This window comes from Alosa sapidissima, chromosome 19 (genome assembly GCF_018492685.1).
Source record: "Alosa sapidissima isolate fAloSap1 chromosome 19, fAloSap1.pri, whole genome shotgun sequence".
Taxonomy (NCBI): domain Eukaryota; kingdom Metazoa; phylum Chordata; class Actinopteri; order Clupeiformes; family Clupeidae; genus Alosa; species Alosa sapidissima.
In genome coordinates, this window is record NC_055975.1 from 2,837,584 (window position 1) to 2,862,473 (window position 24,890).

Below are 24,890 nucleotides of genomic sequence, written 5' to 3' on the forward strand. Positions count from 1 at the left end.
TTTTAGCTAACTCCATCCCCATCAACGAACTTAGGCTATATGGCCAATATCTTTGAAATGTAACGGTCTTGGTTTTATTAGTGGGCATGCCTCAGACTCGTGGTGTGAGCGGTATGGGAGCGGAACAGAGCAGCCACTCCGGCCTCTAAATTAAAAAGTCCATCCATATTACACAAAACTATAAAATGATCTAAACTTCATTCACTCTTGGTGTATACATCAGGACAGACTTGCGGAACAGGCTGCAGGTCAACAGTCTGACAGCCTGCAAGGTCCAATAGTAAAACAGTGCAATTACCAGACACCCCCCCCCCCCCCCCCCTTGACTAACACATTTCCTGCGGGAACCCCTGCAGCTGGATTACATATACATATATACATACATTAACATATTCTTAGGAAAAGGCTTTCCAACAGACGACAAATTACTAGCAGTCCTGTTACGCTTTCTCCAACTGCCAGAGAAAGAAGGGGAAGGAAAAAGGATGGAGAAAAAAAGAAAAACAGAGAAAAGACAAGAAAGCCAAGTGACTAAAAACTACTGCGAGCAAATAAGCTTGGGGTGTTAATGTGTTGACATTTGTCTGGAACAACCAAGGCCGTGTGACAGTTTGGTCGTCTCTGACCTTCCGTTCCGTGTCACTTTGCGCTCACGTTAGGCCAGTGGTGTGGTGAGTTATACGGCATTAAACTAGCCCATCGTCTGTGACCATCGCTGAGACCTCACACTGGTTGGCAGTCTCACCCGGCAAGCCTGGCTAATCCACCATTTTCCTCAGCATGCTCTTTTATGGCAGTGCTCAGGGGATTTTGAGAGCCATTTAAGAAATTAACTCCCCACCACTCACTCCTTCTCTGCCACCCCACTTTAAATTTTGGCTGTCGTGGTCGGCTTCGTGCCATTCCGAACCGTGAATTGCAAGTAGGAAAGTTGGAGGGGGAGTGTGCCGGGTTGGGAATGAACAGATTAAGGAACCGTGTCCATTTCCGACCACTTTCCCCCCTCAATGAGCCCAACATGCAGCAGCTTTGAGCACGGGGTGGGGTGGGGGGGTATCATCTTCATCTGTTCCCCTGGGAAAACCATCCTGTGGTTTCTCTGCATATCATTTGTATTCATACTCAGCTGCGTTTGGTACATAATGTTTGGGACAAACTTTGGCTCTCTGTTCATGCAAACCACATGATATTATCCACTACCAGAGGACTCAATAGCTGAGAAGATTTAAACAATTGCAAGAAGACGCTAAGACTAATTACAACAAACACTTTCACAGTGTGTGACATCCTCTTAGTTTCACTCTCTCATTACAGTGGGGTATTCCATTGTGGTTTAGTGACAAATCTAGAATTTAAATGATAATGCTCTCTGAATGAATTCACTTTGTAATGTCTTCCTATAGGAAACGCTTAACCTATCACACTATTGTTGCAAGTGGCTAAGACCATTAGCACTCCATGAAAATATTTTACAACTTAAGTGGCATCTTGTTGATGCCTGCACTTGCTGATTTTAAAAAAATGATTTTCACACTGGGACAACACTGCCATCTTGTGTCCATATATGGGGCACTATATACACACCGCCTAAGCTCCTTGCATCTATTCAAATCCTGCCTGCCTTGTCTCGTCTGAGGTATGACATCCGATTACTCTGAAAGAAGCGCTGTTATGTGCATAAAGTTAAAAAGCCATAATTCCTGAAGAAATATACAGTGGTAGTAGGTGGGAAGTCTTTTATTTGGCACAGTTGACACTGACCTGATGAAACCCATGAAGACAACAGTGCCAGTCAGTCTGGAGCAAAGCATCCAATCCCATTTATTTAAGTGATATCGAATAAAATACAAAGTGGTGCTCTTGTGTTGTGCCTGTAAGAGTGAGGCTTTGTCTTGACAGGCAACGCAAAAAATGTAAGGAAAGGGTGACTGTTTCTGTTTTATACATAGGCTAATTTCATCCTCAAAATCAACTTGGAATGATTTCTAAACTGCAATTTATTAGCTAGGATACTATTTCGTACTTCGTGTCACAATGTGCGTTAACCTCCGAGAACATGTCATGAATTTAGAAACAGTAGGCTATATTTATAAGAGTGGCAGGGTCGCTGAAAGCACTGAGAACTGACGTGAACTGCCACATGTTTCTGAATACAACTTGCTTTGTATTTAGCACATTACATTAGCAAGGATTATGAGGCCTATACAATAATATATCTATACCTCTGCATCTATGAAAGATGCAAGCAGCTAACATAGCTAAAACGCCGATATTACGTTGAAGTTTATCTCCAATTTGGACATAATGAGGTCAAAATCACTCACGTCTTTTGAGGACGCTGTCTCATCAACTTCAAGTAGGCCATACAGGTCCATTTGCAAAAGTTCTTTAGTTGCTGCCATGTCTAATATCGTAAAAAAGTTAATATACAAATAATATTTGAGCGCTTACAACGTTTTGGTTTTGACCTCTCAACTAGGATGCAGTCGCGTCATTTCCTGTGACATGCAGGCAGGGAATTGTAGTTCTTCACGAAGTGAATGGGTCTGCATTTAACCTATTTTAGTCTATGGTTTTAACCGGACTATATCAACTACTTAGGCTCACTAAATTGTCAGTGTCAACTCAGATTAAAATGTGTACCTGACCATGAAAAAAAAAACATCTATAATCATTGAATGTGTAAATAAAACTTTTTTAACTAGGCTATTTTTAAACCTGGCATCAAGTTCATGTTGTATTTTTGCGAATTAGATTGCATGCAAATGTGTCTATATAAGATATCCACATAAAACTACACAGTCATTAAGATAAGCTATTGTCCCTCTTCCTGCCAGGCATGGGGTGATAACAGAAAAGCATCCAAATAGAATAAGACCGAACAAGTCTGGGCATGTAGGCTAGCCTACCCTACCCTTCAAAGGGCTTATTGAAAAGTAGTCATTAACAAATAAAAATAAAAAATAATGATTTTGGTCCTATAAAGTGAAATAGGCCTAGCTAGCTATGTTAATTAAGGCACCTTAAACGAATATGCCAACTTTTTGGGAAATTCGTTTATTCGCCGTCTAGGCTCAAGAGTTCCAGGATTCCTTCTCCCTGTGCACGCAATAACACAGAGAGCGGTAGCCTATTTTAGCATTGGATCTAACTCGGGGGTAGATGACAAATAAAGTAATTCCAAAAATTGGGATTAAGCCTAGTTCTAGACTAAAACCGACTGTCATTGAGGTTTATTGTCATTTTAGATTTGGACTGTACTGTGTAAACCACCCTGGGTGTAGGCTTCTTTCAATTTTGTGTACCAAACAGCCTATATACAAGTAAGAGCAAAGCTTGTGTATAACAGTTACCTGCATTGATCAGGGGACCATTTCCATTCATCTCATTACAATTTGTTTGACTTCATAATTAAAACTCATGTATGACAAATTTTTCTCATTCATTTTAGAGCATGCTTTGTCTGAATTCAATATTGTGTTTGAATTCACTGTTTCCCCCTGCTGTTTCCCTTAACATTCAAATAGTTCAAAGTTTTTGTATGTTTAACAAAGATGATCAAATGATAGATAGGCTATCTTTCATCATGTCAGTTATAACAAAATGGCTTTTTGAGTGTCTATGTAGTCACTATGTGGGCTAGGGCACAAGGGAGGAATAGGCCTAGGTTAATCTATCCCTTCTTATATTTTTTCTTTTGTGCGGAGTATTTTAGGTAATTTTTCCATTTCTGAAACATTGCTTCAATGCATAGCCATGTCATTGTTTCTATTTTGTATTTACTGTTCATAAGTGTATATTTTTACATAGGCCTAAGGTTTTGTCATGAAGACAAGACAACTTATTTGAGGTGGTGCATGGTAAAAACAAAAAAACAAGGCAAGAGAGGAAACATCAAAATATTTATGGGAATGTTCAACTCTCAAATGTTTTTGTTTAGTCACAAAGACTGACTTTCTCTTAATTTATCTGCATCTTTGATTTGATTCACAATGCATCTTGTGCATGTGGAGGTAAATTGTTTTGAAAAGGGCAACTCATTTGGAGGGTCTAGTTCGAGGAATTCATGCAATGTGAAATTCTTCGGGGATTTGCTCAATTGCCCTTTCCAACTGCACATAAAAACAGAAATAAATCATTTTGGTGGCTATGGCGTAAAATATGTCTGCACTTAGTTTCTCTTCCCCTAGGCTATCTGAAGTGGGAATTCTTAGCGGACGGGCGACCTGTGTCCAGTCAAGAGAGGGAGGGGTTATTCCAACAGCATCGTCGTCTCGTCTATTAGAGCGTAAACTCCCGGGAACTGAATGATTACCATCACTCTGGGCTCTCTCGGCAGATGTGTCGGTGGGGATGTAGGCTACGTTTGTATTTCAGCGCTTTAAAGAAAAGTGACGGAAGAGCGGACTAACAGGCAACACTGAATAACCTACTTTAACGGGATATTTGCAGCGCTCACTCATGGCATAACAGCAGGTAGGCTAAAAGCGAAGTAGTCTACACATATCGATCAAGTAGCATCAGCAGCTTTTCTTTTGCAGGCGCTCAGGTTAAATAAGCGGTCATTTTTGCATGACCGCAGTGAATTTTGCAGTGACCATCTGCGATTGAGCTGTCGGTGGTCCTGTGTAACTCGCCATGTTGAGATGGCACAGATTTCCGTTATTTCTGCACCACGGACAGGTGTGTAGAAGCTCAAATCAATGAATTGGGAAGGCATGGAAAAACGAGTTTTGATGTATAGGCTAGCCACACGTTTTATTTTAAATATTAATGTTGGTAGAGTTGCAACTCTGTAGAGATCTCTAGGCTAGATTAAGACCAAACCTGTTTATCCTGTTGAGCGCCTATCCCTGTCTCCCTGGCTGTGCGAAAAAGCGGCAATTGTTTGTCCTTCATATGCAAAGGGAGGCATCTCCAAATAATCAGTGTGTTCAGTCCCATCTGATCGAGGTTCACAAAGCCTGTTAGGTTACGTCAGATTTAGATTGACATACCTGCCAGGTTTCCACCAGATCTACAGATAGTTTTCCCTGTTTTTTAGGCTAAGGAGCGTGGGCAGCGTATGTGATGGGACCCCATCGCAAAATGAACGCCCGTTGTTATAACGAAATGCAATGGATGGAACTCCAAACCTCATGCATAACATGGCTTATGTAATATTGCAAAATGTGTTTTTTGCTCCCCTGTGACCCCGCCATCTACATGCAACAACTCTACTGCCACATGTGACAATGAGAAGCTCAAACATGTGATTGTTTTTGTGATTATTCAGCATTTTGTGCTCATCATTGACACTGAAGGCAAATCACAAGACACAACAAGCTTTTGTCACCATCACAGGCTTGATGGGATTGCCCTGATGAAGCAATACGATATAATGACTTGTGAGGTGAAATGCAAGTGAAGATGTAGTGGTAATCTTGAAAGAATATGGAGCAGGAAGCCTGAAACAATAGCAGGGCCAGGGAAAATGCCATTTTAGTGGTGGTGTCAGCAAACAGAAAGTCACTGGGTTGTTGGTGCATTTTATAACTCACAAGTAATATATTGGATTTAACATTACAAATGTGTATGTGCTTGTGATGATGGTCGATGATGGTCAACAGAAAAAAGAAAATGTCTTTCTGCCCCTATACGCAGGATCAAAGGAAGCCTGTTTCGTTTAATTCTGTGCCAAATCACAGATCTCACATTCCAATGCAAGTTCACTTGCTGTGGGAAGTTCCACAAACATGTCAGCAATATTAGCTGGACATCTTAGCTTACATCTTAACTCTGAACAACACCGGGAAATTTCCCAGCTTTTCTGTCATTTGGATGTTAATTGTTATGGTCCACACCAACATTAAGCAATTTATTTTTTGTTTAAATATAGGCTGCCTCCCTTGAGAATACGCTCCTGCAGTAGAGGGTAAACTATGACTAGGGCAAATACTTGGGAGCGAGGGAGTGTTTTTATTGAGGTCAGGATATTAAAGATAGTTTTGGGAATGTTCAGGAATAGCAAACAAACTACGTGTCTCTCGACTGCTAAGTAGGAGATCTTTGTTATCATAATTTTATACAGCTGTTGGTTCGTCACATCTCCAGACCATTATTATTGGCTTGGTTTCTCAGAAGAGAAAAGGGTTGGTTTTCAGATAGGGCAAATGTTGTGTCCTTGTTAGGAACGGTTCACTGTATTCCAGAAATTTAGCTCTTAGCCTTAACAAGGCTCTCCAAGAAAAGGAAATTTAAGCAACAGAAACAATACTTGTTATGGTGACACATTTCCTGGTTCAGGAACTGTCTTTCCTTCCTCCCAGTTAAGCCCCTGATGTGTTGGAAATTGGAGAAAGGTCTCAAATATACTCTACAACTTTAGAGAGTTCACACATCACTGTTTCTGCATTATAGACATGCCTGATTGCACAGTCCACCAATTCTCTCATGGCTATCAAAGAGATAAATATGTGTGGTAAATACCTCAAATGGGAGCCCCTGCAGATAACCCTGCTAAGAGACTATTGTTCAGTCAGACAAAAAGAGTTGCGCAGTCACACTGTTCTAGAGACATTCCCGTCATTCTTCTGCTAAGTAATCAAAGAAGGTGGTTGCCTGCAGCCCCTGCAGAATAAGGGCTTTGGTGGCCGAGCAGCAGCTTGCACCAAGCACATGCAGGCAGAAGCGAGAATACAAGAGAGGTCCTGACTCCTGAAAGCATTGGCATCCCTCCAGGCAATACTAGAGTAAGACACAGCCTTTTGTTAGCAGGATTAGTCGGGGAGCTCCCTGTTTATTCATTGATGGGCCTCAGTAAGGAAAAGAAACAGGACTCTGATTTGTGGGTTTGTTTTTGTGGACATTGCGGACAACGGCGGACCATTATTGTCCATGCCTGGTTCTGGTATTAGTTGTCTATCGCCAGTTCTCACTCACATCTTCACTTTTCCTTCTAGATTTTGCACCAGAGAGAAAACCCACTTGTAAATCAGTGAGTTTATTTGTCAAAAATATCTATGCAGTTTTGCTAAATGGAGCCGTTGACATTCAGGGATTCCGATGGCTGGACATTTTGTGTAAAGGAAAACATATTCTTATATAATTCTGTGTTTTTTTTGGTGGCTTCTATTTACAGACAATGGGTGTTTCTGAGGCCACTGGGTGAAGGGGGTGTTTCACAGGGGGTGTTTCTGAGTTGGACTGGATGAAAACACATCCAGTTTCTCAAATGGCTGTACAGAAAAGCACTAATGCTCCACCATGTGTGTGTGTGTGTGTGTGAGAGAGAGAGAGAGAGAGAGAGAGAGAGAGAGAGAGAGAGAGAGAGAGAGTGTCTGAGTGGCTGCATGTGTATTTTTGTTTATCCATGTGTGGGTAGGTGGGTGTGTAGCAATACCCCACAGGAACAAAAACTCCTTATATGGTGGGAACTCTATTTGCAATAACATTTCAGTAGCTGGTGTACACAATGGCCAGGGTACAGTTCAGAATGTTATATTGCATGTCACTGTCCATACAGACAATAGCTACCTACAATAAAACTGGTGGCTCTGATGTGGCGCATCTTCAGACATATGTTCCACACACACAAGCGCACACAAAAACAGACACACTCTTATCACTCTTTCTCTCTATCACTCTCTCTCTCTCTCTCTCTTCCTCACACACACACACACACACAAACACACACACATACACAAACCTGTGTTGCATATCAAGTCTATACAGCAAGTGTCCCAGGCCCCAGTCCAGCGATCGTGCTTTTGCATTGTTTAATCCATCAGTTGTGATGCAGAATGTAACATTTGCCTTGTTTTCCATTTGTTGAATGCTGACAGGGTGTCTCTCTGTCTCTCTCCTATTCACAGTGGATTAGGCCAGTGGATGTTTGGCAGCAGCATCAGTCGGGGGCGGGGGGCGGATGGGGGGGATTGCTGACTTATCTCACATTCACCAAATTGTGTTGAGTTGTCATTTCCCCTGAATGTGCCGCTGTGTGATAGCAGACTGGTTTGTCCACTGTGCTTGAATAGGAGACGTGAAGAGTTGATGTGGTTCATTGGTTCTTCCTCAAGAGAAATGTCCTGCTCATGAAGACTTTAGAGGGTCAACTTCTTGCCATCGAGAATTCATAACATCAGCATATGATGACATGATGCATGACTTAAAAAAGGAAAATGAAAATGAATACATTTCATTTAGTATAGTGTCTAGTCCAGAGTGATTTCATTTAGTATAGTGTCTAGTCCAGACTGATTTCATTTAGTATAGTGTCTAGTCCAGAGTGATTTCATTTAGTATAGTGTCTAGTCCAGAGTGATTTCATTTAGTATAGTGTCTAGTCCAGAGTGATTTCATTTAGTATAGTGTCTAGTCCAGAGTGATTTCATTTAGTATAGTGTCTAGTCCAGAGTGATTTCATTTAGTATAGTGTCTAGTCCAGAGTGATTTCATTTAGTATAGTGTCTAGTCCAGAGTGATTTCATTTTTTCACGCCTAAATATGCCTTTATAATGCACATGTATCTTTTTTTGGGACTAGAGGTAGTACTACTTCTTTTTAAGTGAACAATTTGTGGAAGTGAACTTATATGGCCCCATTTACAACAGACATTGTGTGAAACACAATTTATGCAGTGGTTGTCTTCCCACTAATCTATGTTAGTTTAGCCACTGGGTTTTAATCATGGTAATTGCAAAATACTGTAGTGCTAAGGTAGTATAGAGTTCACTAATTACTCCCATAATTGTGCATCAGTAAATTATTTTAGCCAGGCTAACACCAGACCAATTCTCAAATCGCAGTTGAAATTGAGACTTGTTCTTGGGGTACTTTGTTCATTTCTGATTTCCAAGGGGCAGAGGTGAAATCAGAGGTAAAATTGAACCTAAATTGTACAATCATTTTTCATGAAATGCAGTTAAGAGATCTTTGTTGTAAACAAAGGGTGTAAATGCAGTTTACTCACTGCTTACCACGCTCCTCAGTCTGTCATCAGTTATAAAGCTTGCCCCAGTTTTGATTGGTTCCTTCAAGATGGACCAGATGGACCTGCAGAGCAAATTCAAATGCAAGTGATTCGCCAGGCCTCACCCACGCTAACATTATCCTGAATATTGCAACATACTGCGCCTAATTAAAAACTACATTGATTTTGCCTCCTGTATAATGTTAAATAATGAAATACATTTAATAAACACCATCATTGTACAGTGGAGTTTTGTTATATGTATATACTTATTTACCCTTTCTGCAGTAAGTGCATGTTGTGTGGGATGTCTGTATGCTACTGAGACCTTGAATTTCCCCTTGGTGATCAATAAAGTATCTATCTATCTATCTATCTATCTATCTATCTATCATTTGCAGAAGTGCATGTAGGTCTCAAGCAGTCATTTCTGCAGACAGTTGAGTAACCTCCCTCTTCAGATTCCTCACATATTGAGGAATTGAATATCAATCCCCCTGTCTAGAGCTGAAAGAGATCGCAATATGAAATTAGACTAGATACATTCTGACATTGGCAAAACAGAGTGTATACATGGAAAAGTAAACTACTCTAACTTTTAATAATATCTAAACTATCAATGTCCCTGGGTCATTTCACAGTTTGTCTCGTGTGTTCAGCAGAATCAGACCTTCCATCATCCTCATCATCATGTCAGTGAGTTCTGAGAACGGCAAGAAGAAATGGGCGGCTGTCCGGGGCCGCCTGGGGTCCTCCCAGGACTCCGAGTCATCCCAGGAGGGCAACCTGGAGAGTGCCGACCCGGAGCTGTGCATTCGCCTGCTGCAGGTGCCCACCGTGGTCAACTACTCGGGCCTGAAGAAGCGTCTGGAGGGCAGCGACCACACCTGGATGGTTCAATTCTTAGAGCTGAGCGGCTTGGACCTGCTGCTGGAGGCTCTGGACAGGCTGTCGGGTCGAGGCTGCTCCCGCATCGCCGACGCCCTCCTCCAGCTCACCTGCGTCAATTGTGTGCGTGCTGTCATGAACTCCTCCACGGGGATACACTTCATCATTGAGAATGAGGGCTACATCCGCAAGCTGTCTCAAGGTGAGATTGTGCTTCTCTAAGCTCTTACTCTGTGTGAGATAGGAGTTTTTTTGTCTTGTGGTTTCATCTTGTTAAGGTGTCCCTCTTCATTTTAACCCCCCCCACCCCCCATTGTCCCTCAGTGGACATAAGTAGTTGTTAGATAGATCCTGTGTGAACTAAATAAGATAGTACTAAATAATAGAGAGAGAGAAATTTTCCCTTTATAAACCTACTACAATGTATCACATTACATTATCACATGATGAGACTGTCTAAGATACCGTGATGGCTGGAATCTGAGTTGCTCAATGGTTTTGTTGCCTCTCTGCCCTTATCACTTGATAAAAGTTCAAAGTTCAGATTGCATCCCCAAATCTATTATATGAGTCACACAGAGGCAGAGAAGTCACACGATTCAACTCAGCTCAGGACCTAGTACAGCCATGGGAACTACAGAAAGTGACGATGACAGTGGTGATGGTTTGTTTCAGCTCTGGATACCTCCAATACTATGGTGAAGAAGCAGGTGTTTGAACTGCTGGCTGCTCTCAGTATGTTCTCCACAGATGGGTACCGCCTGGCCCTGGATGCCTTGGACCACTATAAGGCAAGTGTACTGAACGAGAAGGCATTTGGACCTAACAGGAAAGGAAAATAAAGAATTTATGATTAGATTTTTGAGAAAATGTGTCTGCACCTCCTATTATGTTAGTGGGTGACTGTTATTCAAGACAACATTTCTTGATCAATCATGTTTTCAAACACATATTCTCTTTGGCAATGTATTGCAAAGTATACATTTAAGTTGTAGGTAGCCTACTGTCCATAACAGTGTACTGATGCTTTATATTAAATATAACTACATGCAATTAAATATAAGGAGGGCAGAAATGTTGCCACTGTGTCCAAGAGTATTGCACAGTATGAAGCATGTGTTGATTAATGCTTATACTCTTTGGCAGGGTGTGAAGACCCAACAATATCGTTTCAGCGTGATCATGAATGAGCTGCAGTCCACCGACAATGTGCCATATATGGTTACTCTGCTTAGTGTCATCAATGCTGTCATCTTTGGGACAGAAGACCTGCGTCAGAGGGATAAAATGCGCAAAGAATTCATAGGTAGGCTGTGTGAAGCACCTAGCGGCAAGTTTCAGCCAGTGCTCTCACCTCTGTGGTCCAGGCAATGTATTGTGTCTCTTCGATTTACAAAGTATCTTGTGAGAGTAGGGAAATCTATATTTTGAGATAACACGTTATTATGATTCTTTCACCTCCATTTGAAAACAACTCTTGGAACAACAGTCTTGGAACAGTAGGCTATTGAAATTTGATTGCTTTTGTCTTTTGGTATTTTACATATACATTTCATATATTTAACACACCGGTAATATGCATATGTCTGGAAATAAAAAGTAAGCCAACAATAAGAAGTAGGTCAACAATAAAAAGAAGGCAGGTCCTGTTGACCTACATTACATTCTAGCAGTGAACTTCTATTTTGATACAGTGTGAGTCCTGATTAGACCAATTCGCCTGATTTGCGACACTTTGATGGCGTCCAAAAGCTCCATCAACTAGCCTACAGCAGATTTTGTCACGTGGAAAATAAATAAAAACGTTAAGTTCTTTGACATAACGTGATTCGCTGATAACGTATTTGAAAAAAGCTCTAGTGCATTTAGCACCCGCATTTACTGGAAGTCCTTGCATGCACATAATTTTATGCGCTACAAAAGTTGAAAACCGTTCGTTTTAACGTTTTAAATTCCCTAGGTTATTTGCAATGTGAAGGTTTTACCTCACGACCAGAGAAAAATAAAGATTTTTTTTATTTTAAAATTAATCCCTATTAAGCTTAATTAAACCTTGGTTTTATCGTCGGATATTGTATATTTTAAATGACGAAGCATTTAAAGCATCAATGTTTTTTCTGCAACTCTGCGCTTTTGGTAGGCCTGAGTAGCAATTGCGTTTAGGGCGGGCAGCTTACTAATTAAAAACCTTACGCACATTTGGTAAATGAAATAGATGTCAGATGTTTGACATGAAGTTTTTGTCTGTTTTTTACGAGTGTGTCGGTTGTTTCTTAACAGGTCTTCAATTGCTCGACCTTCTCCCCAAACTGAGGTAAGAGTTTTGTTTTTGCATGGCTGATGGGGATGTAGGTTTCCAACCCTATCAGCTCAACGTGTTGTTTGCATAGGCCTACATCAAATTGAAAACAAAGCCATAGGTTTTTTTTTTTTATTATTGTTTTTTATTGTAGAAATTGACAGTATGGCAATGCTGTTGTAATGGGTTTTGTATTGTCATCTTGGCAGGGAAAAAGAGGATGAAGACCTGATCATTCAGTGTGAATCGTTTGAAGAGGCCATGGCAGAGGACGAGGAGGAACAGCAAAGAGTCTATGGAGGCATAGACATGAGTTCGCACCAAGAAGTATTTACCACACTCTTCAACAAAGTGAGTTCTGGTCTCTGGCAGGAGAGCATAAACTGTTTAAAAGATTCATACACTTAACACTAGCTTACCTACCTACTTCCTACACAACTGTGTACAGATTTGCTGTGAACAATCTGAACATTTAATTCTGTCTCGCACAAAGCCCTGCATAACAGCATTTCTTCATGTGTTATGCAATTAATGTCTCCTTTCACCATCTCTCTCTCACACACTGTCTGTCTTGAGTCATTTGATGAATATTCTCCCTTCTCTCCCTCTTCCTCCTCTTCAGGTTAGTAGCTCTCCCTCCTCTCAGCAGCTGCTGTCTGTACTGCAGTCTCTGCTGCTGCTGGGCCCAGAGCGTGTGGACATCTGGCAGGCACTGGAGGCCATCGCAAACCGCGCCGTCATGCTGGCTCAAGATTGTGAGTTTCTCGGAGATGAACTGATTTGCTTTGCGGCTGTGGCTCTTGTTTCCCTCAGCTTTCTGTTTGTATTCAGTTGGAGATGCCAGTCTTCTGGGGCATGTTCGGTTCTGAGTGACAGAGTCAGTTTGTGGAGTGTCTGTTGTTCAATTATAATGTAGTGCAATGGCAACTTGCTGTTGAGCTAGTGCAGGATCTATAATTTCATCCCTGTAGATAACATGACTGGTAATCATTAAGGATCATTTACCACAATTTAATAAGGTTAAAATGTAATCCATCATGGTTCAAGATTATCAGCTCTGAAACTGAATAGTCATCAGTCACTCCCAATATTTAGGTAGAACACTGAGTTCATCCAAACCAACTGAATCATCCTACACCCTAGCTAGCTTATTTGCTTACAGGTGTATTAATGACTTTCATGTCACCTTTTGAAGGAAGATTTATTTTTCATCTGTTTGGTTTGTCTTGTATAGATGGGCGGTGGTAGTGTAGTGGTTAAGGAGCTGGGCTAGCGTGCAGTAGTGCAGTAGTGCAGACATGACATGAAAGTTGTCGGTTCAATTCCCGGCTTCCACCGTTGTGCCCTTGAGCAAGGCACTTAACCCCAAGTTGCTCCGGGGACAATGTGATCCCTTGTAATATAGCTGACATATGTAAGTCACTTCGGTCAAGAAGTGTCTGCTAAATGTAATGTAATGTAATAGATTCAACTCTGTGAGATGTACATGATTCCTATTTCTGTGTTGTGCACCCTCCTCAGCTCAAATGAATTCTTGGGAGAACATCATGCAGCGACTGGTCTTCTCTAAGGGGCAGTCTTCTGGCTATCACACCGTAGATGGCCCCCCTCCCAAGAGGCTGGACAAAGCAGTTCAGACGGAACCTGTGGACTGGGAGCACCTACTCTCATGCAAGGATCCCACCACTGGCCCAAGGCCTCCATCTCCATCTCCACCCAGCTCATCCACACCAATAGCCCCTGCTTCTGCTCCACCACCACCTCCACCCCCACCTCCTTTGCCCACCAGCATGGGAGGCCCACCTGCACCACCCCCACCCCCTCCCCCTTTTCTCCCCCCAGCAGGAGGTCCACCAGCGCCACCTCCCTTACCAGGGATGGGTCCACCTGGACTTCCAGGGTCACCACCTTCCCCACCTCCTCTACATGGCATGGGGCATTGTGGTCCCCCACCCCCTCCACCTTTACCAGGGGTGGGCTGTGGAGGTCCCCCACCTCCACCTCCTTTGCCAGGGATGCCTGCCCCCCCTGCCCCCCCTCCACCCCCTGGCATGGGGGACTTAGTGGTGGCCCACACCAGCCAGTCTCTGGGATGTACGCCTGGAATGACTAGGAAGGCTAGTCGCTGTCCTACCCTTAGGATGAAGAAGTTAAACTGGCAGAAGCTCAACTCCAGAGCAGTCACTGGTAAGGTGGTAAAAATGTGCATTGGCCTCTATAACTGAGTCACCACCTACACCTTGAAACTTCACTGGCAGAATATCAGAATAATCTTTTTAATTAACGTATAGTTATATAGGAACAATTTATTCAAATTTGGTCACATATGCATCTTAGAATGATGACCAGAATTTCTGTTTTTTTCTGATTTCTGAAAGTCATTACTTTCATATGAATCAAGCTCAACTATAAGACTTAACATAACCCTGTTAAGACACTTGAGGGGGATTTACTGAAGCACTTCTCAACTGATGACTCATTAAGGAGTGAGAAGCTATTATGGAATATTTTTGGCTTCACTGTGTCTCACTGCACCAGTAATTTACATAAATTGTATAGATAAATACATGACAACATAGATGTTCACAATGACAATTCATTGACCTCCAACATCTGGACATTAACACGGGTTCTTCTGTAGCAGTGTCTCATATATAATGGTGTTGTTCAGCAGTATGCATGAGGCCTGTCTGTACAGCTTTCGTCTTCAGTTCATGCTCTGATGCACATCTCTGTTCTTCTGCTTGCCACTCTCAGATGGCAAGTCTTTGTGGACGTCTGTGCAGACAGAGGCCCCTCGGGAGCCAGACTACTCCAGCATCGAGCAGCTATTCTGTCTGCCCGTGGCCCAGACCAAAGACAAGACGTTGGCCGCCCCCACCAAGAAAGAACCCAAAGAGGTTACTTAGCCATCCTCTACATCACTTGTGATTACGTGGAGATTTATGTAAGGTGTGATAAGTTTGTGTCGGGAATGTAGTGTGTCAACCATAATAATCCTCCTTATGTTTATCTGTCAGATCTCCTTCATTGATCAGAAGAAAAATCTCAATTTGAACATATTCTTAAAGCAGTTCAGATGGTAAGCTGACTATGCTCCCATGGACTTCTTCTGGATACTTTTTTTTTTTCAGAATCTAATAAATAGAATAGAAATAATATTATGAAAAATAATTCCTGCCTCTCAATTTGTTTTTGGCTAAAAGCATGTTAAGAACTCACAGTCAGTAGTAAGGGCTTTCTTCTTTTTCGAGTCATCATGTTTTGTTATCCTCTGTCAGTTCCAATGAAGAATTTGCGGCCCTGATTCAAAATGGGGACCGGTCCAAGTTTGATGTGGAGGTGCTAAAACAGCTCCTGAAGCTGCTGCCAGAAAAACACGAGGTAAGGCATCACTGCTGGCAGGAATACAAACCCACAGAATTGGACAAATGCATTCATTCCATGTATCTCAAATGTATCTTTATGCATGGTTATCATGATTGAAATGTAATTTTCTAATTTCTAGATTGAGAATTTGAAGTCCTACCAGGGGGAGATTGACAAACTGGCTAATGTGGACCGATTTTATCTTCAGCTTCTGTCCGTTCAGCGGTAACTAATATACATTATCTGTACACAGTCTTACAGGATATGAAGGACTGTGGTTTTATTTATGCTTTGTATAGTATATTAAACTGACAAGATATGGGAAATGTGTGTCAAATCATCACTCAGCTATGTAATCTCCTTGTGGTTATGTTTTTTTTCTCTCTCTCTCTCTGTCTGTCTGTCTGTCTGTCTGTCTGTCTGTTTGCCCCCCCTCCCCAATGTTTTTTCTCTCTGTTTTTCTTTCTTTGTTTGTCTGTCTCTCTCCCTCTTCACTGTTTTGTTCTCTCTCTCCTTCCTGCCCACACAGCTACCAGTTAAGGATTGAGTGCATGTTGCTGTGTGAGGAGACTGCCTCCGTGTTGGATATGCTAAATCCCAAAGCTGAGCTGGTTGAGGCGGCCTGTAATAGTAAGTGAAGAGACACTGTTTTGGATCTCTCTTGCTGATGCTGCTACCACCCACTCATGATTTCAGCCTCTCTCTTTCTTCTCTGCCACACATTTGTGTGTGTGTGTGTGTTTGATGCACTGATGCACTGATCCGCCCTCGTCCCATAGGTCTCAGAACGAGCACTCTGCTACCCACATTCTGCAAGCAAATCTTGGCTGTTGGGAACTTCCTCAATTATGTAAGTGTGTTTTTCTTCAATTACTTTACTGGTATCTTATCAACAGTTTTGCTTCCTGAATTCTCTGTTTGCCTTGGGCAACAATATGACCTGCCTTCTTAAAACACATGTCCTAGTATCCTAGTCCTAGTACATCTGATGAGGGTCTGATATGTTTCCTGTATGTAACAAGTGAGATGTTGCTTCTCATACAGGGAAGTCACACAGGCAATGCGGAGGGATTCAAGATCAGTTCTCTGCTTAAGCTCACAGAGACCAAAGCCAACAAGAGTAGGATAACCCTGCTTCACCACATCCTTGAGGTACTGCACTGGGAGTGACTGTTATCTACTGTGAGAGATGCTTACTGTAGCCTTGTTCCTGCCCCTGAGAGCATATTTGCAGCCTTATTTGATTGACCTAGATCTTTAGTACCGAGAGCAACAGTTTAATAGACTCAATTATATTCATAATTGGTTCACAAAGGTCATTATGTAAAAGGCAGTGGGGAATAGCAGAAAGCACCCTTGGCCAACTATGAAAGTGTTTCAGTCATAATATGCCTAGGCCCTAAGGTAAACCAAGTATCTTTTACTGTTCATCACATCCTACATTATTAGGATATCCCAAAGTACATTATGTATGGGTCATCCATTTCAGGAGGCCGAGCTGAATCATCCTGAGCTGCTTAACCTTGCTGATGACATCGAGACTTGTGAGAAAGCAGCAGGGTAAGGCCTAAAGATGGTCTCATTTTTATTTTAAAAAAACCCAAAAAACAATCACTTTGATACGCATCCTCCGCAGACATCTCAGTATTGTTCTGGGATCAAATATCTGGTTAACCTTTCAGAGTGAACCTGGACACCATTCAAGCAGAGGCAAGTACACTGCTCAAGCGGCTGACGGAGACCACAAATAAGATCTCATCAACCGACGATGTGAAGGATCAGTTCCAGAAAGTCATGGAGGTATCGGGCTGATTTGTTTTATGTCAGTGTGTCTGGTGTGTTGTCTATTCATTGTTGCATGTGTTTTACATGGATTCACAACAGGAGCCATTGTATGTGTTGTGTTTAGTATATGAAAAGCTACTATAGTATAGACACATTGAAATTAATTTGGTTATTTTAACCAGTTTTGCTGTTAATGGTTGTTTGTTAATGAGTATGTTGTTGAGTATGCTGTTATATCAAAACATTTTATATAATTTTTATTTTGTAGAACAATGTGAGCGCATGCAAGGCCCTGGAGGAGCGCTTTGCTGAGATCGATAGGAGGAAGGCCGATCTGGCTCTGTACCTGTGTGAAGACCCATCAAAGCTCTCTCTGGAAGAGCTCTTTAGCAACATCAAGACCTTCAGGGGCCTCTTCATCAAGGCCTTAAAGGTGAGCTTCTCCAATAGCTGACAGATCAATGAATACAATATTTCCCAGAGATGAAATTGAGATGTTTCGTTCAGAGGACCCTCACTAAAGATACTTTAAACAGGGTTCCCATGGGTCATGGAATTTCTGGAATATCATGGAAATTTGATAAAGTCTATTCCAGACATGGAAAGTCAGGGAATTTTATTGTTTGTGGGGCAAAGTCATGGAATATCAGGGAATTTTGTTGTAGTAGTTTAAAATATGTCGACGCAGAATTTGTGTATATCTGGTATATCTTTACTGCTTGATTGAGTGATTTAGCCCAACTTTATTTATTCAATGCCCATTTATTCATCTCCCACTCTAAAAAAGTAAAAGATTCTTGAACACTATGCGGTTACTCTGAAATCTTTGGTCGGTATATTGTACGATTCATTCTATAGTAGCTCATGGAAATTCAAGTTTTTTGTCAGGGAAAATTCATGGAATTTTACATCTGACTTGAGTGGGAACCCTGTTTAAATCTTGTTCTGTCCTGTAAAGATCTTCATTGCTCCTTGATTGGGAAGAATAAGTCTTCCGTGGAAGCCAGATCCTCCTTTTAGTCTTATGTACTGTATATTATCAATGAAACTGAATCAATGAAACAATCGAAGGTCAGTATTGCTAGTCAAACTGTACGTCCTTGTGCACTGCATGCCCGTTACTGCACTTGCTCCAACACTGCTGTATCATAGCTCCCCTCTTTAATTAATTATCAAACTGAGTGGTTTTGCTGAATCTTCAGTTTACCAATGTGGATGATTGGCTTTGTTTACTTGGTCCTACTTGGTGGGACTGTTAGCAGCTGCAGCAGTTGTCTTAATTGACCTGGCAGTGATTCCCACCTCTTGTTCTGCGCTCTCAGGAGAATAAGACCTGGAAGGAGCAGACTGCCAAAGCTGAGAAGCGCAAGAAGCAGCTCGCCGAGGAGGAGTCCAAGAGACAAAAGGGGGAGAATGGGAAGATCAGTGAGTTACACCTGCACATCAATCATCCTGCACATCAATCATCCTGCTGGTGTTTTGTCATTGTTTGTTGTTATTAATGAGGTTGTTGTTTCTTTGTGTTTTATGTGTATACATATTTACAATTGCCTAAGTTTAGAAGGAAAAACCATGAATACAAAAATGCATCACATACAAAAATGAATGGATGTTTCTAGACGTGAAATACACTGCCCTGCAGTTCTTTACCTGAGTGTTTAGTTTTGCTTGTTTGCAGTCCGGAGAGGCGTTGTGCCGCAGGATGATGGCTGTATTATTGACCACCTCCTGGCCGACATCCGCAAAGGTTTCCAGTTGAGGAAGACTCGTCCCAGGTGCGAAACAGACAGTGCGCCCTCTAGCGAAACACATAGGGATAACGAGCAGCCTGGTAAGGACAGCATGGTTAAGCGTTGTGCAGCCTGACCCACCGCCTCCGCCGCGTGTGCATGGCTCCATGGCAACAGTAACCAAGGCTTCGCTGTATCACACTCATCCTCTTCTTTGTGTCTCTCTGAGTTTTTATCACCAATGCTAGTTACTCTGCAGTGATGATGCTACTGTACATTTAAAATGAGCATGAAGCTGTGGCCAGAAGATTGAGCAACAGAACTTGGATGACACTGGCCCTGATCTGGCATGAGTCAGGCCCAGATGCTCTCCAGGCTCTACCTGGGAACACTCCTACACAGAGCTTTTCACTCTTCTCTAGTGCATGTCGTTGTGTTTGTCTGAGCTGTGCTATTTCCATGCCATAACATCTCAGTTGATGTGCTTTTATGGATGCATTGCAAATGATGCAATGAATGAAGTCAAAATTCCTAACATCATATCTGTCACTGACTCTCCGAAACATTTCTTAATATGTCATAATTGTGACAAAAATGGCTACATTTTATAATTGCATAACTACTTCTCATTCAACTTCTTTACATTTCTAGCTTTAAATGCAGAAGACGACGAGGAAGGACCTCCTCAGCATCCACTCTGCCCTCAGTCACCACCAGAGGCCTCCGAAGGCACTCCTGGGTCACCCCACAGAAATGCAGGAAGTCCAGCGGCGTCATGTGACGCCGCCCTCACCCCAGAGGCCAAGCATGAGAGACGAGAGGAGAAGGACCGAGAGTCCCATCCAGGCCTCTTATTTGACACAACATTGACACAGAACATTCCAGAAACACACACACTCCCCAAGGCCATGTCTGCCACCGTACATGTAAATGGAGGTGATGGGGGAGCTGAACACAATCAGAACGGTAACAATAGCCAAGTTGTTAATGAGCAAGATGACAAACCCTGCTTACCTCAGCAGGATCCAGTCCAGAATGGCAACAACGAGCGCTCAGGCAAGGAGAAAGATCATCACCCCTGTCTTGTTAGACAGGAGGCGATCCAGAAATCTGACAGCATCGTGGAACAGGGCATTGCTCTCTCCTGCCTAACGATGCAGGACACTCCGCAGGAAGGGAACAGCAGTCAGGCTACAGAGAAAGTGAAGAATCACGACTCGATGGCACCTCAGCAGGAAGCACTCCGAAAGGGCAGCATCAGTAGCCAGGTGGCCGAGGAGGAACAGGGGAAAGCAGGCATCACTGCTCAACTGAAGAGCCATGATGGATATGGAACTGCTTGCTCAGCCACTGAACCCACAAAAACGAACTGCCCTCTGGGTACAAGTGTAGAGAGAGACCCTGAGGACAGACTGGACATGCCCATCAAGGGCCTTCCTTGCCATGAAGAAAAGGCACATCCAAGCAACGGGCAGGAAATAGTCAATGGAGGTGACGTTGCGGAAAGTAAGGGGGGGAGGGGCTTTGATGTTCCTGATGGGCTGGCTGCTGCCCAAGAAGTTGCCCCATTACCTTCCTCGGGGCCCCTTGTGCCCCCACCTGCACCCCTCGACCCGGTGCCCACTTCTGCGGCCGCGCCCCCAAACCCCCAGCCTAAAAAACACAAGCTCTTCCGTAGAAACAAGAAAAGTAGTCAAGAAGGTAATGTACTGTCATTTTCAATACAAAGCATTTTTCATCAAAGCAGTTATCATAGTGATTGGTGCTTTTTTTTATGCCCAGTCCCAGATACTACATCAAAGCTACAGTACACCTAATTTCTCATCAGCAGATACTGAGCACTGAGTCTTGTGGTGTTTTTATTGTTTTATTTTAAAGAAGATGAAACATGGCACATGAAATTATGCATTTTTACTGGCTCAACGACAGTAGTTGCATTCTGGATAAGTGCTTCTCTCAGTTGTTTTGTTCTTTTCTCTGGTCCTAAAACAGAAAGAGTCAAAGGGAAAGGACACACTAAAAATAAAACTGCGTGTGTTTTACAGTGAGGTAGGTCGACCAGCTCGCAAAACTAACGTGTTCAATTGCAAACCACAAAACAACCATGTCCTCCTCCCCTAACCAGAGGGCTGTCTCGCTAACCAAAAACCTGACTGACTAAACGTGCCGATGCCTTTTCTAATCTCTCTGTGGTGTTTGGTTTTCCCTATTACTCTCCTCCTCAATCTCAGGAGATGTAATCATAACCCAATCATGTCTGTCATCATGTGTCTCACCAAGTGTCTGTCATCCACTGATTATGTGTGCTCTCATCAATTTGACCCCAGACCAAGAGCAGTGTCCTAGGATGAAAATATCTGTCTGTTTCTTTGAGTCAACTGTGTTGATTTCATGTGTGTGCATCTCTCTGGGGGACTAACACCACGTTTTTGACAGGTTATGTCAGTTAAAATGTCAGTCCATTGTTAATGATTGGGTTTGTGTTGGGATGCTTCTTGTGTTGTGTCTTGTAATGGAAAGCATCTGTGTAACACCATGGATCCGAAGTTGTTATTGCATACAATACAAATTATGGTATTTTGATAGTCAGCTCAGCTGTGCATCTGAAGGAATCTACTTGCACGCAAGACCGTATGGAACAGGTATTCCACTCTACCAGGCTTTATTAAAACCTGCACTCATCAATTATTTCACTCATAGGCAAAGTGAAACTAACTTCACTGTGGTCTCATATTCAACGACAAAACAGTTCTATACAGTTAATTACTTTCACTATTGACTGACAAGGGGTTACCATCAAAAACATAGCCTGTAAAAGGCAATTCTACCCCAATAATGTTCGAATGACTGAATAAAAATCCTAAGGATATTTATCCTGCAGAGGAGTTGCTGCTTTCATCTCATGACTGCATTTTCAGCTGTGCTTTATATGCGCCTTACGCTACAGACCAGGTTTTTCTTGGTCAATGGCGTAATTTTAGAGGGTGTAGGGCGATTTTTGGATCATGTGCCAGACCACACCTTATGTTGCTAATTGCCACACCCCTGGGCGCAACGTTTGTGCCACCTTGCGCCAGGTGCACGATAGGGGCCTCACTCTGTATAACTATTAAAGGTTGTCAGAGTTTAGTCTTAGGAGTTTAGAAATAATTGCGACATGATTTCCAGGCATATGCCATGCACACACCCACACATTTACAACCCTTCCATTATTTTCCCATGAAAAGACTTATCTGTGCAAGTTCAATGATGTCTCAGTGCTCTGAGTATATGGCCCTGGGTTATGCATTAGACTTGTGCAAGTGCTTCTACTCATTGTCTCTTCCGACAGGTGCATCAAAGAGAAAACGAACTAAAGGGAAGAGGAAAACTTGAGGATCTACTGTTCCTGGTGTCATAATCGGCCCTCATCAGAGACTGGCTTCCTGGATTGTAGTTTGCGCAGTGCTGTTGCTGGCATTTTGTGTGTGTGTGTGTGTGTGTGTGTGTGTGTGTATGGGGGGTGGTCTTTTTGTATGTTGAGTGGTAAATTAATTATATTTTATATGTTGGAGTATATTTGCTTTTGTTTTATGTATTATGTTAATGCAAAATAACAGTATGGTACATGGAATGTGAAGATTTTCCAGAAAGCCAAAAATGAAAGTGCAAAGGATCAAGTGGCAGATTTGAGAGTGGTTTGGGAGAGTGGTAAAAGAAAAGTAAATTTGACATCTTAAAGGGGTGGTTCAGGATTTTGGACATAGGACCTCATTTCCAAGTAAGCAAGTGTGATATTTATCAGTGGAGACCGTTTTCAACACGTTTCATCCAGTCCTTCTAATTGCAGAGTTCGCAGGTGCTAGGCTAGCGCAAGTCAACGGTATGTGCTAGCCTGCCACTAAAGACAGTCTTACCCACTCCAAAGTACACCCGAGGCAAATAAATTATAACACCAGACTATCGATGTAAATGTCTGTATTGACAGTGTTATTTCTAACGTTATTCTATCCTTGCATTTCAACGATCGCATTACATTTTGAGGGACTAGTTTCTTAGCAGCGGCGGAATTATACTTGCTCCGGTTAGTAGTACTGCGCCGAAAAAAGTAAACAGTAAAGCGCACTCCAGTGGGGATACCTAGTAGTAGCCTTGGTAATATCAGTCCGCCGCTGAGTTGCAAAATGACTACTAACAACTTTAGGGACCAAAGTATAACTATTGCAACACGATGCAAGGGTAGTTGTATTTCTTACACTATTCTATCAACACAGACATTTACATCGATTGTCTGGAATTTGCCTCAGGTGTACTTTGGAGTGGGTAAGACTGTCTTTAGTGGCAGGCTAGCACATACCGTTGACTTGCGCTAGCCTAGCACCTGCGAACTCTGCAATTAGAAGGACTGGATGAAACGTGCTGAAAACGGTCTCCACTGATAAATATCACACTTGCTTACTTGGAAATAAGGTCTTATGTCCAAAATCCTAAACCACCCCTTTAAATCTATTTACATTTTTTATTTAAAATTAAAATATGGCTTTCAATATTTATACAGTATATTTATTAATTATTGGATGGGATCTACTCTTTTAAGAGTATATTCATTTAGAAATATAGTTAACAAATGTTATCTGTATTCAAATAAAGCATATCTGAAAAATGTGTGTCCCTTGTTACAGGCTTTGTTTCGACCAGAAGAAATCAATCCGTCAATATGAACATAGCGGTAGGTCGAACTTCATGGGTTATATAGGTGTGGTGGAAAAAAGCCACTACCCGAACCTCCAATAAATCAACTATTTCTAGAAAAAGTCCTTGTATATGGCTCTAGAGGCATTTCTTAGTAAAAGAACAGGACTTTTTATGATAACTAACATGTGCTGAATCCAACTAGCCCTGTTCCCAAGCAGAATTTTGAGTTTTTGACCATCTAATTAGCATAAACAAAATGGCGATTTTGGGCACTTTCTTTGGATGGGCATCAATATACCATGTAAATAAATTAATATTGTTCACATCTGTGCATCTCAGAAATCTCCCGTGGGCAATAAATAAAAAGTAAAGGCTATGAAAAATCTAAAAATGCAAAAAAAAAAAATATTATGCTAATTAGCCTTATTATCACCTTGTGAAGCATGCTCTTGACTATGTTTACGCTCCTCTTTGGCAAAGAGCCTGGCTTCATTGGTAAACATCTTCGTGGTGGGTGGACACATGTTTGGAGTTTAAAATCATTGGAGTTCCTTTGAACTAATCACGAACAACCATTAACTAACAAGCGAGCATCATATCTTTGATTCCAAATGGGAAAGATGGCCAGCAATCACATGTTTCATTTGATTAGATTATCTTAGATTAGATTCACCTTCATTATCATTGTGCAGTAGCCTGGGTGTTCCCATGCTGTCTTGCGCGCGATTTGATTCACGCTGCCAAGGCAGCCTGGAGACCATGGAGCAAATTTTCGCCTGAGATAGGGAACCAATCACAGAACAGGGGGGAAAGCAAGACGATGATGAGCTATGCACAGACACATTTGATAGACATCCGTGGCACCCAATAAATGGATCTGGGTATTTTTTTCAAATACGAGAAAATGAACGTTTGGTTCCCAGACCACGTCTCATTGAGAAGTGGTGGCGCTAGCCAGGCTAATTGTGCAGAGTACTAAAAATATAAAAGTGTATGTGCAGTATGTACAGTATGAAGATCAGTAGAATATTGCTATGTTTAAGTGTTATTACAGTATGTACATTTATAAATATTAATAAAATACTATGGGTGGGATGGGGCCAAAATGTTCACCTCCTTGTTGTCCCTGTGAAGGTTGGCATCGACATGGACACCTCAACAGGCACAGGCAAGGAGGCACCTGGGGGGGGGG

The 24,890-nt window shown here is 42.1% G+C and overlaps 2 protein-coding genes across 7 annotated transcripts in view; one reads left to right on the forward strand and one right to left on the reverse strand.

Annotated features, from left to right (window-relative positions):
* Positions 1-2,502, reverse strand: part of dnajc17 (DnaJ (Hsp40) homolog, subfamily C, member 17) — a 56,582-nt gene extending 54,080 nt beyond the window's left edge. Inside the window, exon 1 of one of the 2 annotated variants that reach the window (XM_042072261.1) lies at positions 2,325-2,502. In XM_042072261.1, the coding sequence (XP_041928195.1) occupies positions 2,325-2,402 (78 nt within the window). In that variant the 5' untranslated portion in view covers positions 2,403-2,502. The remainder of the gene's footprint in view (positions 1-2,324) is intronic. The other variant, XM_042072260.1, reaches the window with a different exon arrangement.
* A 1,769-nt stretch (positions 2,503-4,271) lies between these two features.
* Positions 4,272-22,853, forward strand: inf2 (inverted formin 2). 5 transcript variants are annotated; one of them, XM_042072971.1, is made up of 23 exons: positions 4,272-4,476; positions 9,613-10,043; positions 10,517-10,632; positions 10,988-11,147; positions 12,122-12,155; positions 12,350-12,491; positions 12,763-12,895; positions 13,662-14,327; positions 14,898-15,040; positions 15,161-15,222; positions 15,422-15,524; positions 15,649-15,734; positions 16,039-16,139; positions 16,289-16,359; positions 16,554-16,661; positions 16,999-17,069; positions 17,192-17,309; positions 17,563-17,727; positions 18,617-18,719; positions 18,973-19,125; positions 19,676-20,725; positions 21,017-21,073; positions 22,356-22,853. In XM_042072971.1, exons 2-22 carry the CDS (start codon positions 9,644-9,646, stop codon positions 21,070-21,072), a joined length of 4,041 nt encoding a protein of 1,346 aa, XP_041928905.1. In that variant the 5' UTR covers positions 4,272-4,476; positions 9,613-9,643; the 3' UTR covers position 21,073; positions 22,356-22,853. The 5 variants fall into 5 exon arrangements, with proteins under 5 accessions (XP_041928905.1, XP_041928904.1, XP_041928906.1 ...); XM_042072970.1 differs by having other exon boundaries at positions 9,616-10,043; XM_042072972.1 differs by lacking the exon at positions 21,017-21,073 and having other exon boundaries at positions 9,616-10,043.
* The last annotated feature ends 2,037 nt before the right edge of the window (positions 22,854-24,890 follow it).

Excerpts from the sequence above, each read along its gene's own strand:
- inf2 (XM_042072971.1), top strand. The coding sequence starts at position 9,644 with ATGTCAGTGAGTTCTGAGAACGGCAAGAAGAAATGGGCGGCTGTCCGG. Across the intron at positions 12,492-12,762 it reads TTACCACACTCTTCAACAAA|GTTAGTAGCTCTCCCTCCTC; the intron begins GTGAGTTCTGGT and ends CCTCCTCTTCAG. Across the intron at positions 16,140-16,288 it reads GGTTGAGGCGGCCTGTAATA|GTCTCAGAACGAGCACTCTG; the intron begins GTAAGTGAAGAG and ends CTCGTCCCATAG.